General features: G+C 44.3%; 1 protein-coding gene across 2 annotated transcripts in view; it reads left to right on the forward strand.

The window, feature by feature from the left end:
* Positions 1-12323, forward strand: part of ambra1 (autophagy and beclin 1 regulator 1) — a 325084-nt gene that overhangs the window by 36013 nt on the left and 276748 nt on the right. For both annotated transcript variants that reach the window (XM_033039200.1, XM_033039201.1), the window contains exons 2-3: positions 4018-4278; positions 5869-5927. In XM_033039200.1, coding sequence (XP_032895091.1) covers positions 4126-4278; positions 5869-5927 — 212 coding nt within the window. In that variant the 5' untranslated portion in view covers positions 4018-4125. The remainder of the gene's footprint in view (positions 1-4017; positions 4279-5868; positions 5928-12323) is intronic.

Genomic DNA, 12323 nt, shown 5'->3' on the forward strand with positions numbered 1-12323 from the left:
GAATTGCCACACCAGAGCATGATACACCAAGTTGGGATACTTTCTACTCTACATATGTAGAAGTTCAGTAGAGTATTCAGTGACATGCTGAATCTCTTTCTACTTCTGAGAAAGTGGAGGTTCTGACGTTCCTTCGTGATTACATCTATGTTTTGGGGCCAGGAGAGGTTATCCAAAAAGTTACCGCCCAAATATTTGAAGCTGCAAACTTCCATCGATGACCCACCAATGAAAACTGGCACATGTTCTCCTGATTTTCTGAAGTCAACAATTGGTTCATTGGTGTTAATGTTGAGTGAAATGTTATTGTTGTGGCACCGCTCAACCTGATGTACCATTTGTCTCTTGTATGTTGACTCATCACCACCGTGATTTAGCCAACAACAGTGTCATTGCTGAATATATAGATGGCATTGGAGCGGTGCTGGGCCACAGTATGGGTGAAACAAGTAGAGTGGGGTGGGGGGGGGGGGGGTTTACAGCCCAGAGATTACATGTGTTAATGGTCAGTGAGGAGATGAAGTTACACTTCCTGATGAGTAAGCCGAGGATTCTGTTGCAAAGGAGAAAATGAGTCCCATATCGTGAAGCTTGATGATGTAATTGGAGGGGATGATAGTGTTAAGTGATATGTCATCAATAGGTTAAAATCCTTCAAAGGCAAGAACATTTATTTTAGATTTTACTTCAGAAAGGGAGATTTGAATTACTAATGTTGTTGTGACAAATTTGGATGTCCCAAAACACTTCAGCCAATGATGTAGAAGATTAGCCATTTTGTGATCCTGGGAATAGGGTGCAATTTGCCTACGCAGGCTTCTGTAGAGAGGCAGAAAGTCTTTTTTTTTTGTTGCAGGTGATGGATGTGAGAAATTCTACCAGGATTCACCTTGCCCAAAGCTGCCTATATCTGACATTCTCTATTGCCCATCACCACATTACTCCCTAAAACCAATGGCATTCATTTCCCCACCACTGTTCTCCAACTCCTTCATCTTCCTTCCTCTGCCGGTCATCTAACTTGCACTGAACATAAAAACATCACATTCAAATTCCTGTACCCACGCACAACTCACTGACTTCATCCATTTCACCACTAACTTCCATCCGGCACTCAAATACACCTGGACCATTTCCGACTCTTCCCTACCATTTCTTGACCTCACTATCTCCATCGCAGGTGATAGGCTTCTGACCGACATCCACTCTCAACCCACTGACTCCCATGGCTATCTAGACTACACTTCTTCCCACCCTTCTTCCCATCCCCTACTCCCAATTCCTCCGTCTACGCTGCATCTGCTCCCAGGTTGAGGTGTTCCACACCAGGGCATTGGAGATGTCCTCATTCTTCAGGGAATGGGGGTTCCCCTCCCCTTCTACAGATGAGGCTCTCACCAGGGTTTCTTCCATACCCCATAACACTGCTCACTCTCCCCATCTCCCCCACCCATAACCTCACCTTCCACCCTACTAGCCGTCACATACAACAAATAATCCTTCGACATTTTCGCCACCTCCAACGTGACCTCGCCACATCTTCCTATCTCCACCCCCGTCAGCTTTCCGCAAAGACCGCTCCCTCCGTAACTCCCTGGTCAATTTGTCCCTTCCCACCCGTACCACCCCCTCCCCGGGCACTTTCCCTTGCAACTGCAAGAAATGCTGCACTTGTCGCTTTACCTCCCCCCTTGACTCCATTCAAGGACCCAAGCAGTCGTTCCAGGTGCGACAGAGGTTCACTTGCACCTCCTCCAACCCCATCTATTGCGTTCACTGCTCTAGATGTCAGCTGATCTACATCGGTGAGACCAAGCATAGGCTTGGCGATCGCTTCGCTGAACACCTCCGCTCGGTCCGCAATAACCAACCTGATCTCCCAAGTGGCTCAGCACTTCAACTCCCCCTCTCATTCCGAATCCAACCTCGGTCCTGGGCCTCCTCCACGGGGGAGGAGCACCGGAAGTTGGAGGAGCAGCACTGATATTTTGCTTGGGCAGTTTATACCCCAGCGGCATAAACATTGACTTCTCCAATTTCAGGTAACCCTCACTGTTTCCTCCCCTTCTTAGCTCTCCCTCAGCCCTCTGGCTCCTCCTCTTCGTTTCTTCTTTCCCCCCCCCACCCTACATCAGTCTGAAGAAGGGTTTTGGCCCAAAACAATGCCGATTTCTTTCGTTCCATAGATGATGCGCAACGCGCTGAGTTTCTCCAGCACTTTTGTCTACGTTCAATTTTCCAGCATCTGCAGTTCCTTCTTAAACATTCAAATTCCATGCCGCTTTGTGGATCAAAAGAAATGTCAATGTTTCAGATAACTTATTTTCTCAGTTTATATCAGAACTGGCAACCATAGGACATTGCACCCCAGGAACAGGCCCTTCAACCCACCATGTTTCTGTTGACCACAATGTTAATGGAAGTAAATTGCATCTGGTTGCAAGTGGTTCGTATCCCAGGTGTCTGTTTAAATGCTTCTTAACCATAGCTACAGGATCTGCATCTATTCCTTTTGGCAGCTCACTCCAAATACCACCAACCTATGCATTTTAATATTTGAAATTTCCATCGAGGCAAAAGTCTTTATCGAGCAATGTCTCATAATTTTATACTTCTATTGGGTGACCCTTCAGCCTCTGGTGCCTCAGAGGAAACAATCCGTTTGTCTAACCTCTCCTTTAAATTTAAATACTAATCCAGGCAATGTCCTGGTGAACTCTTCTGGTGAGGCTTCTCCAAAGCCTCCACATACTTCCTACAGTGTGGCGATTTTAACTGCACACAATGTTCCAAATGTGGTCTAACTGAAGTTTTATACAGCTGCAACATGACTTCCCAACTTTCATACACAAAGTGATGAGGCGTGCTAAAATTTCAAGCCTTGTGGGACTGTCTTTATATGGTAAATTCATTGAAACTATTCTGCTTATTAAAGTTATTTTGTAGAGCTAAATATGGGCTTTGAAACAAGGTTTATTTCATGTATTGCATGAAAGAGTACATAGGGTTTAATTTTCAATGATCCCTGGGATGCCTCTCAGTAGAAAGTGGTTGCCCTATTCAGATAGGCTACACATTTTCTGTAGGATTAGTATTTCTATGGTAGGTGCCTGTCTGAATTGTTTGTCTAATTAATCAGTTGTACTTAAATACAGGCATACAGGACATAGTTATTGGTTGCCAATGCATTCGATGTAAATGACTGATCCTTGAGCGATCGTCATTGACTACTTTTTAAGAAGTTTGTATGATATTTCTCTGGGCAACCACAATAACCTTATCATGCTGGCTGCCTTGGTCTGTTCAATATGGAGAAGCCAAACTGATGAACGATGCTTAGGTTCTGTGAATGCAGTTCAGATTGGCAGAATGTCTTTGCTGGGTAACTCTATACATTTGAAACTGTTGCCTTAAATATCTGGTTATATTGAACTGTGTTGTTCAGTGAAACAAGTTTGCAGTCATTAACCTTCGTTCAGTATTTCAATATTTTCCGCCACTGCTCTAGAAGACCCAAAATGTATTCAAACTACAGCAAATGTAAAACGGTGCCTTAAAGCAAAGCTGTAAAAGTCTTTAATTTCCGTATCCAAGTTAGGGAAATGTTAAGCCGTGTGTCATGACTCATCCTTTTTTAATCAAATCATTTGTCGGATCAGAAGCAGAGTTGAAAAACTGATAAGATTTCATATTTAACCTAATTTCTAAAGAGCAGGGAATCTGTACAAGGAAGATCTGTGCTCTGATTCCTTGTTTATATACTGCTCTCTTGATTGTGGTATGTCCTGCATTTCTGAAGCCGTGCATACAACTTAAATGAGTGATCAACAATTATGAATGAGAGAAATTATCAAGCAGCAAATTGTGACTGTAAGAATAAATACTTTTTTTTGTTTCATGAATATTTATTTTGCGGTTTACAAATTTTGCGGATTACAGGTTTGTAAACCACAAAAATAGAAATTTGTTTATTAAATCTATTTACTGCAACTGATGTTAATTTATTTTGTCTTCTAGTTTTTAATTACCATTGTCTGATGTGTTCTGGATGGGCTGTTCCAAGCTGTGACCCCTACCAAGTGTTGGTGATTTGAAATCCCTGGCCTCTGGAAGCTGTGAATCCAAATGTTGAGCTCTGTAGCGATGAAGGGCATTGATTCAAAGAATGCCATCCAAATCCTGACTAGCCGTGAACGTGGCTTCCAGGAACTGGGCTGTCAAAGATGTCTTGAGGAGCTGGTGGAGGACAAGACACGATGGATGCAATGGGAAAGTCAGGTGAGCAAAATCAAAATGCATCCATTTTAATTCTAAAAATCAGTTTACTCCATTTCTAGTTGAAACTCCTTCAAGTACACCAAAGCTGATTCCCTTTTATTTGGCCTTGCATCTTAAAATAGTTTCCAATGTTGCATTTAAAGTGGCACAACTGGGATTGCTGCCAGAGACCCGGGTTCCATCCTGATCTTGGGTGCTGTTCGTTTAAATTTGCACGTTCCCCCTGTGACTGCGTTGGTGTCCTCTGGATGCTTCCCTTTCTTCCTGTATCCCAAAGACATGGGTTTGGAGGTTAATTGGCCTATAAGTTGACCCAAGTGTGTAGGGAGCAGATGCGAAAGTGGGATAACATAGACGTGTCATCAGTGGTTGGCATGGACACAGCGGTCTGAAGGCCTTTTTTTTTTTTTTTAAATGCATTTCTAAACTAACTTCATTTTAAATAGAGGATGTTTGAGTACAGTTGCACTTTATGAAATGCTGTCACAGTCCGGGATTTCTTTAGTTAGCTATGCCCTGTAATAAACCTGATTGCTTCTCTTGGAAAATCAAACATTTACCACAGCCGGCTGGGTCAGATTCGCCATCTCGTTTCTTGAAGCTTTTATTTTAATAAAAGACTTGCCAGGCAATGGAGTTCATGTTGAAAAAAACTCTAAATTTGCTATTCTTTTGTTGAATTGCAAAATAATTAATTCTAAGAAAAGTAGATTGTGGCCTATACAATGATATTAAAAATAAAAAGGGCTATGTGCTGAGCAATTTTGAAGTGTTTGAAAATTTCCTTGCACTGCAGAACACAAGTCAATTCTTGATGGGAGAGTGTGTGTTGGGAGCCGTATTCTCCACCAGTCATCATTCTCTCTTAGACATCAAGATCATTTATATATTTCCGATACATTCATATCATCCTGATACATTGTGTCTCAGTGATACAGTTTGCAAATTTTGTTTCACAATGGAATCTCCTTTCTTTCATTGTCACCTACTCTGAGGTTTAGCAACTGTAGGTTAGTTTAACAAATGGGTATCTTTTTAGAATACCATCCATCTCGCTCTTCAGTGAATGTTGCCCATCATTTGGCCACAACAGACAACACAATTGAGTCTGTTTCTTTTATACCCTGTCACGCATGCATTTTTGTCAACAGCGTTTGCCACAAAACAATTGTACTTAAAATTTACAATCCTTATTTGTCCAGAAGCACTGAAGTTAATTGCAGTATTCAATTCCTGTTCTGTCTGGATACAGCTCGCTCGGTGAGTTGAATCTCAGATCGTCTGTAGATTTAAAACTGTTGTACGACTGGACTGTTAGAGGAGATGGAGTTATAGTGTGGAAACAGTTCCTTCAGTCCAACTAGTCCACGGCAACCAAGATGCCCCATTTATACTAGTCTCACCTGCCTGTGTTGGCCCATCTCACTCTAAACCTTTCCTGTCCATGTACCTGCCCAGGTGATGTTCTGGCTAGTTCCCCATTTTGGGAATAGTTGTACAAATGGCTCTGAACAAGTCGGGTCTTCAAAGACTGAGAGAAACATTTCGGTGTGGAGCAGTTGTAACTCTTATTTTATTTTCTATTTACAGAAAGTCGAACTTCCAGACAGTCCCCGATCAACTTTCCTCCTGGCATTTAGTCCAGACAGGTCAGTGGCAGCATGATTCATTTACTTTGAATAACTTTGTGATGCATGCTAATTTCTAAAACTGTTCCTTACTGTTTTAAATATGGATTTTAAATTATTCTGGTTATGGAGTAATTAAAATGATAGTTACTTGATTACTTTAACAAGATCACAATTTTCCTGAAGTACTGTTAAAGTGGCACTCTGAGAAAGTGAAAGCTTCTAGTCCTATTCCAGGATTTATGCACTTCATCTGACATTGCTGCATTCTTGGAATGGCTCTTTTTAGCTGATATTTTCAACATCTGATTAATCAGTTGAGTGTAAAAGGTCCAACGGAACAAGAATATTCCCAGCTACAAATATGTTCATTCTTTATCCTCTCTGCTAACATTTCCAAAGCAGATAAATTGTCCAGATATTTTATTGCAGCTAGAGAGAGAGAGAGCTTAGGGTGCAGGCAAACAAACAGCTTTTTTTTAATAAAACAAAAACTCTCCAACCAAAACTGGCAATTTAGTAACTCTAGAAGTTGTAAAACATTTTTTGGTGCTCCTAGGTCATCAAAAACCCTGTATAATTTAATTTTTTTATTCATAGCTTATTTGTAAATTGTGAAGCATTTTCAGTCACCAGAACAAAGATGCTACTTCACCAGAACACCTTTTGTGATAACATAATCTATGAACAAAGAACAACACCTGATAGGATTATTGCCTTGAAGATATACACAAAATGCTGGCGTAACTCAGCGGGGCAGGCAACATTTATGGAGAGAAGGAATAGATGACGTTTTGATCTTCAATCTCGACGCAAAACATCACCCATTCCTTCGCTCCAGAAATGCTGCCCCCCTGCTGATTTACTCCAGCATTTGGTGTCTATCTTTGTGTAAACCTGCATCTGCAGTTCCTTCCTACACATTGCATTCATTGCTAGGGATATTGCAGGAAAGATTTCAAGGCTTTGACATTGCAGAGGAGGTTTACCAGAATGTGGCATTAACATTGAATTCTCCCAATTTGGCTAGCCCTTGCTGTCTCCTCCCCTTCCTTAACCCTCTAGCTGTCTCCTCCCACCCTCCCATCCGCCCGCCCTCGGGCTCCTCCTCCTCCTCCCCTTTTCCTTCTTTCTTTCCTCCCCCCCACCAGTCTGAAGAAGGGTTTCGTCCCGAAACGTCGCCTATTTCCTTCGCTCCATAGATGCTGCTGCACCCGCTGAGTTTCCCCAGCAATTTTGTGTACCTTACCAGAATGCTGCCTGGATTAGAGGGTTTCAGCTACAGGGTGAGGTTGGAGGTTGAGGGAAGATTTAATAGAAGAATATAAAATTATGAGGGGCATAGATAGGGTAGTAAGTTCGAACCTTTTTCCACAGGGTGGAAATGTCCAATATCAGCGAGCATAACTACAAGGTGAGCGGGGAAAAGCTTAATGGGGATGTGCAGGGTATGTTGACACAGTGGTGCAGCGGTAGAGTTGCACGGCAGAGATCCAGGTCTGTTTCTGACTTCAGGTGCTGTCAGTACAGAGTTTGTACGTTCTCCTTGTTATCGCGTGGGCTTTCTCCGGTTGCTCCAGATTCATCCCACACACCAAAGGCATTCAGATTTGTAGGTTAATTGGCTTCTGAAAATTGTAAATTTTCCCTAGTGTGTAGAATAGTGCTAGTTCACTGGGTGATTGCTGGTCAGTGCAAATTTGGTGGGCCGAAGGGCCTGTTTCTACACTGTATGTCTAAAGTAAGGGATATGGATATGGAAGTAAGGGACTGGCAGATGAGACTAGTTTAACTTGGCATCATGTTTGGCACAGGCATTGTGGGCCGAAGGGCCTGTTCCTGTGCTGAACAGTTCTATGTATGTTCTAAACAAAATGAGTCACTGGGCCAAATAATGTAGAAACAAGGAACTACAGATGCTGGTTTACTTCAGTGCTGGAGTAACTCAGCGGGTCAGGGAGCATTTCTGGTGAACATGGATAGGTGACGTTTTGGGTTGAGACCTTTCTTCAGACGGGACTATATAACCTGTGATGGGACAACACTTTGGGTCAGAGATTTGTGAATAGCATGGGGCATTTTGAAATAGAATCTGCTTCAAAGACAAAATAGATTCTTGCTATAATGTAAAGTTAATTTCCCTCATTTGTTGGGTGCAGAAAATTCCACAATACCAATGAGTAAAAGCTGGTATTCCAAGATAAAGCCACTGCTTGTAAACATCACCAGGAATGAAAGTTGAAGTCTTGAACTTGCTGGCCCATTCTTTAATCACCTGCCTGTGCTCCTCTTGGAGTTCTGCGGCAGAGCATGGAGTTGTGGCAGCTCCAATTGCAGGGTTACGCAAAAGTACGCAAAAAGTTGTGCAAAAGACTACGCAAAAAACTGGAGAGGACGGGACGCGGTGAACACATGAAGGGCAAGACGAGACAGTGTGATGCTTGCAGGATGTGGGAGCCAGGGACACGGATGGAGCCTCTGGCTGCTACAACTGTGGCAAGTGCGTCCAGGTTCAGCTCCTGAAGGACCGTGTTGGGGCACTGGAGAAGCAGCTGGATGACCTCGGGGCCATCCGCGAATCTAGAGTTTCCTGGACAAGACCTACAGTGAGGTTGTCACGACAAGAATATGGGAAGAACGAAGGTGTGTGACCGTTTATATGGAGAAAGGGTGGTAACCGTGGAGTGCAGGAGACCCGGGTGGCTGTGCCTAATGAAAACAGGTACGTCCTCTTGGGAACTGTCGGGGAAGACGACACTTCCAGTCCGAGCGTCGGATACGTCGATGGCTCCAATTCTAGAGATGGGACTCAACCGGCAAGCACGACATTGGGCAGAACCATAGTGGTGGGTGACTCCATTGTCCTGGGTGCAGACTGGAGATTCTATGGTGGCAGGCGAGACGCGAGGATGGTCTGTAGCCTCCCTGGTGCCAGGGTTCAAGATGTCACGAGCCGAATTCCCTCGAGAGGGAAGGTGAACTGCCGGCAGTAGTTGTGCACGTGGGCACAAACGACATTGGGAAGAAGAGGAAGGATGTTCTGCAACGTGAGTTCAGAGAGTTGGGAAGACTGAAAAGCAGGACTTCTAGGATGGTTATCTCTGGTTTGCTTCCAGTACATTGTGCTAGTGAGGGCAGGAACAGGGAGATAAGGGATCTGAATGTGTGGCTGAGGGACTGGTGCAGGGAGCAAGGATTTAGATTTATAGACCACTGGGCTCTCTTCTGGGGTATGGGTGACTTGTACAAAAGGGCTGGGTTACACTTTAACTGGAGGGGGACCAACGTTCTGGCAGGCAGGTTTGCTAAGGCTACACGTGTGAGTTTAAACTAAATAGTGGGTGGGGGGGGGAGGTTGACAAATTGGGAGTATAAAGATGGAGTTAAAGAGGAAGTGAGTACAGGAAAAGTTACAAAAGACTCTCGAATTAATGGGAAGGAAAGTTCGAGAAGGGATAAGAGAGTAAAGAGCCTGTCCCACTTGCGCGACCTTGGCTCGCAAATTACGCAACCTCGTGGTCGCTTGAGGCACACGGGCACCATATGGCCGCGCGGGGCCGGTCCCACTTAGAAGCGCGGAGTTGTGCGGGGCTGGTCCCGACATCGCGCAGGGCTCCGAAATTCTTGTAGTGGCTGAAATCTTCGCGCGCCAAAGGCCTGTCGGCACGTAGGCGCATTGCGGTCGTACGCAGCATCTTGACGTCGTATGCAGCGTCTTGACTGCGTCACCCCCCAGCGTGGCGTTGCGTGATGGCGTCACCGCCCGATGCTGTGCGACACCCAAATTCAGTCGGCCCGCCTCCTGCCCAGCTGATTTGTAAGTATGACGTCACGCGCGAACTTAGCGCGAACTCCGCTTCCGGTTGGTCGCGCCAAAAGCACGCAATTGCATGCAAGTGGGACAGGCCCTTTAGGTCAGGGCCAATTGCGAGCGGTGAGAGAGGGGAGGTGAATACTGAGGTCAAAGTGTTGTATATGATTGCGCGAAGTAAAATAAATAAAGTGGACGAGCTTGAGGCTCAGTTAGAAATTGGCAAGTATGATGTTGTGGGAAATACAGAGACATGGCTACAAGAGGGCCAGGGCAAGGTACTGATATATTCAAGGGTATACCTCCTATCGAAAAGACAGACAGGTGGGCTGAGGGGGTGGGGTAGCTCTGTTGGTGAGGAATGAAATTCAGTCCCTTGCAAGGGGTGACATTGAAACAGGAGATGTGGAGTCAGTATGGATAGAACTAAGGAATTGTAAGGGTAAAAAGAGCCTAATGGGACTTATCTACAGGCCCCCAAGCAGTAGTCTAAATATAGGGTGCTAGTTAAATTATAGACCAGTTAGCCTGACATCGGTGGTGGGGAAGATGCGGGAGTCAATTATAAAAGATGAAATAGTGCATATTTGGATAGCAGTAACAGGATCAGTCCAAGTCGGCATGGATTTACGAAGGGGAAATCATGCTTGACTAATCGTCTGGAATTTTTTGAGGATATGGCTAGGAAAATGGACAAGGGAGTGCCTGTGGATGTCGTGTACCTGGACTTTCAGAAAACATTTGATAAGGTCCCACAAAGGAGATTAGTGGGCAAAATTAGGGCACATGGTATTGGGGGTAGAATGCTGACATGGATAGAAAATTGGTTGGCAGACAGGAAACAAATAGTAGGGATTGACGGGTCCCTTACGGAATGGCAGGCTGTGACTAGTGGGATGCCGCAAGGCTCGGTGCTGGGACTGCAGCTATTTACAATATACATCAATGATTTAGATGAAAAAGTAACATTAGCAAATATTATTCAAAGTAACATTAGCAAATTTGCAGATGACACAAAGCTGGGTGGTAGTGTGAACTGTGAGGAGGATGCTATGAGAATGCAGGGTGACTTGGACAGGTTGGGTGAGTGGGCAGATGCATGGCAGATGCAGTTTAATGTGGATAAATGTGAGGTTATCCACTTTGGTAGCAAAAACAGGAAAGCATATTATTTAAATGGGGTCAAGTTGGGAAAAGGGGAAGTGCAACAGGATCTGGGGGTCCTTGTTCATCAGTCAATGAAAGTAAGCATGCAGGTACAGCAGGCAGTGAAGAAAGCGAATGTTGGCCTTTATGAAAAGAGGAGTTGAGTATAGGAGCAATGAGGCCCTTCTGCAGTTGTATAGGGCTCTAGTGAGAGCACACCTGGAGTATTGTGTGCAGTTTTGGTGTGCAGTAATTTATGGAAGGACATTCTTGCTATTGGGGGAGTGCAGCGTAGGTTTACAAGGTTAATTCCCGGGTGGCGGGACCGTCATATACTGCGAGAATAGGGTGGCTGGGCTTGTACACTCTGGAGTTTAGAAGGATGAGAGGCTATCTTATTGAAACATATAAGATTATTAAGGTTTTGGACACGCTAGAGGCACGAAACATGTTCCTGATGTTGGGGGAGTCCAGAACCAGTGGCCACAGTTAAAGACTAAGGGGTAAGCCATTAGAACGGAGACGATGAAACACTTTTTCTCATAGAGTTGTGAGTCTGGAATTCTCTGCCTCAGAGGGCGGTGGAAGCCGGTTCTCTGGATACTTTCAAGAGAGCTAGGTAGGGCTCTTAAAGATAGCGGAGTTAGTGGATATGGAGAGAAGGCAGGAACGGGGTACTGATTGGGGATGATCAGCCATGATCGCATTGAATGGCGGTGCTGGCTCGAAGGGCCGAATGGCCTACTCCTTCACCTATTGTCTATTGTCTTGTCACACAGCCAGAGATACCGTTCATTTGAACAGAAATGAAATGCTGTGTGGAACAAAGTAATTATTAAGTTATTTACATTGTTTAAATTAACTAATTTAAATGTTAATTTAGTTTCACTTTTTTGTAAAGACCTTCTCGTTGTTAAGGTTTTGATAGTTTTTGCAGGTCCAAAATGCTCGCCAACATTGATTAATTTTAGAAACAAGAAACTGCAGATGCTGGTTTACAAGAAAAGGTGCAAAGTGCTGGAGTAAGTGGGTCAGGTAGCCTCTGTGGATAAATGATATTTTGGCTCGGGATGATTGGGGAGGGAGAGCAGAAAGACCGTTTTCAAGGCTTTCTGTTCTCCAGAGGTTAATTATGACTGGTTTGATAGCCAAGTGGTATGACATGGCTGATTGTCCATGTTTTTGCCAGCTTTGAGGACAGGGTCGTTTTGTGCCCCCACCCCCTCAACAAAAGTGCAATTAATGTAGGCGAGAACCTTGCCACGCAGTAATGAGCGAACACTGAGCGGCGAGCTGATACAGGAGACTCTGCAATAGGCACGCTCTAACCCCTTTGTTTCTTTAGATAGGCAGTAAGGATGAGTAGTTCACACAGGCAGGAATTTCACTTCTGTTTGGAAGGAAATTATTGCATGTTCAATAAAGTCGTTTATTACTTTTATGCACTTAAGAATGATTAG

This window comes from Amblyraja radiata, chromosome 20 (genome assembly GCF_010909765.2).
Source record: "Amblyraja radiata isolate CabotCenter1 chromosome 20, sAmbRad1.1.pri, whole genome shotgun sequence".
In the NCBI taxonomy this organism is placed as follows: Eukaryota; Metazoa; Chordata; class Chondrichthyes; order Rajiformes; family Rajidae; genus Amblyraja; species Amblyraja radiata.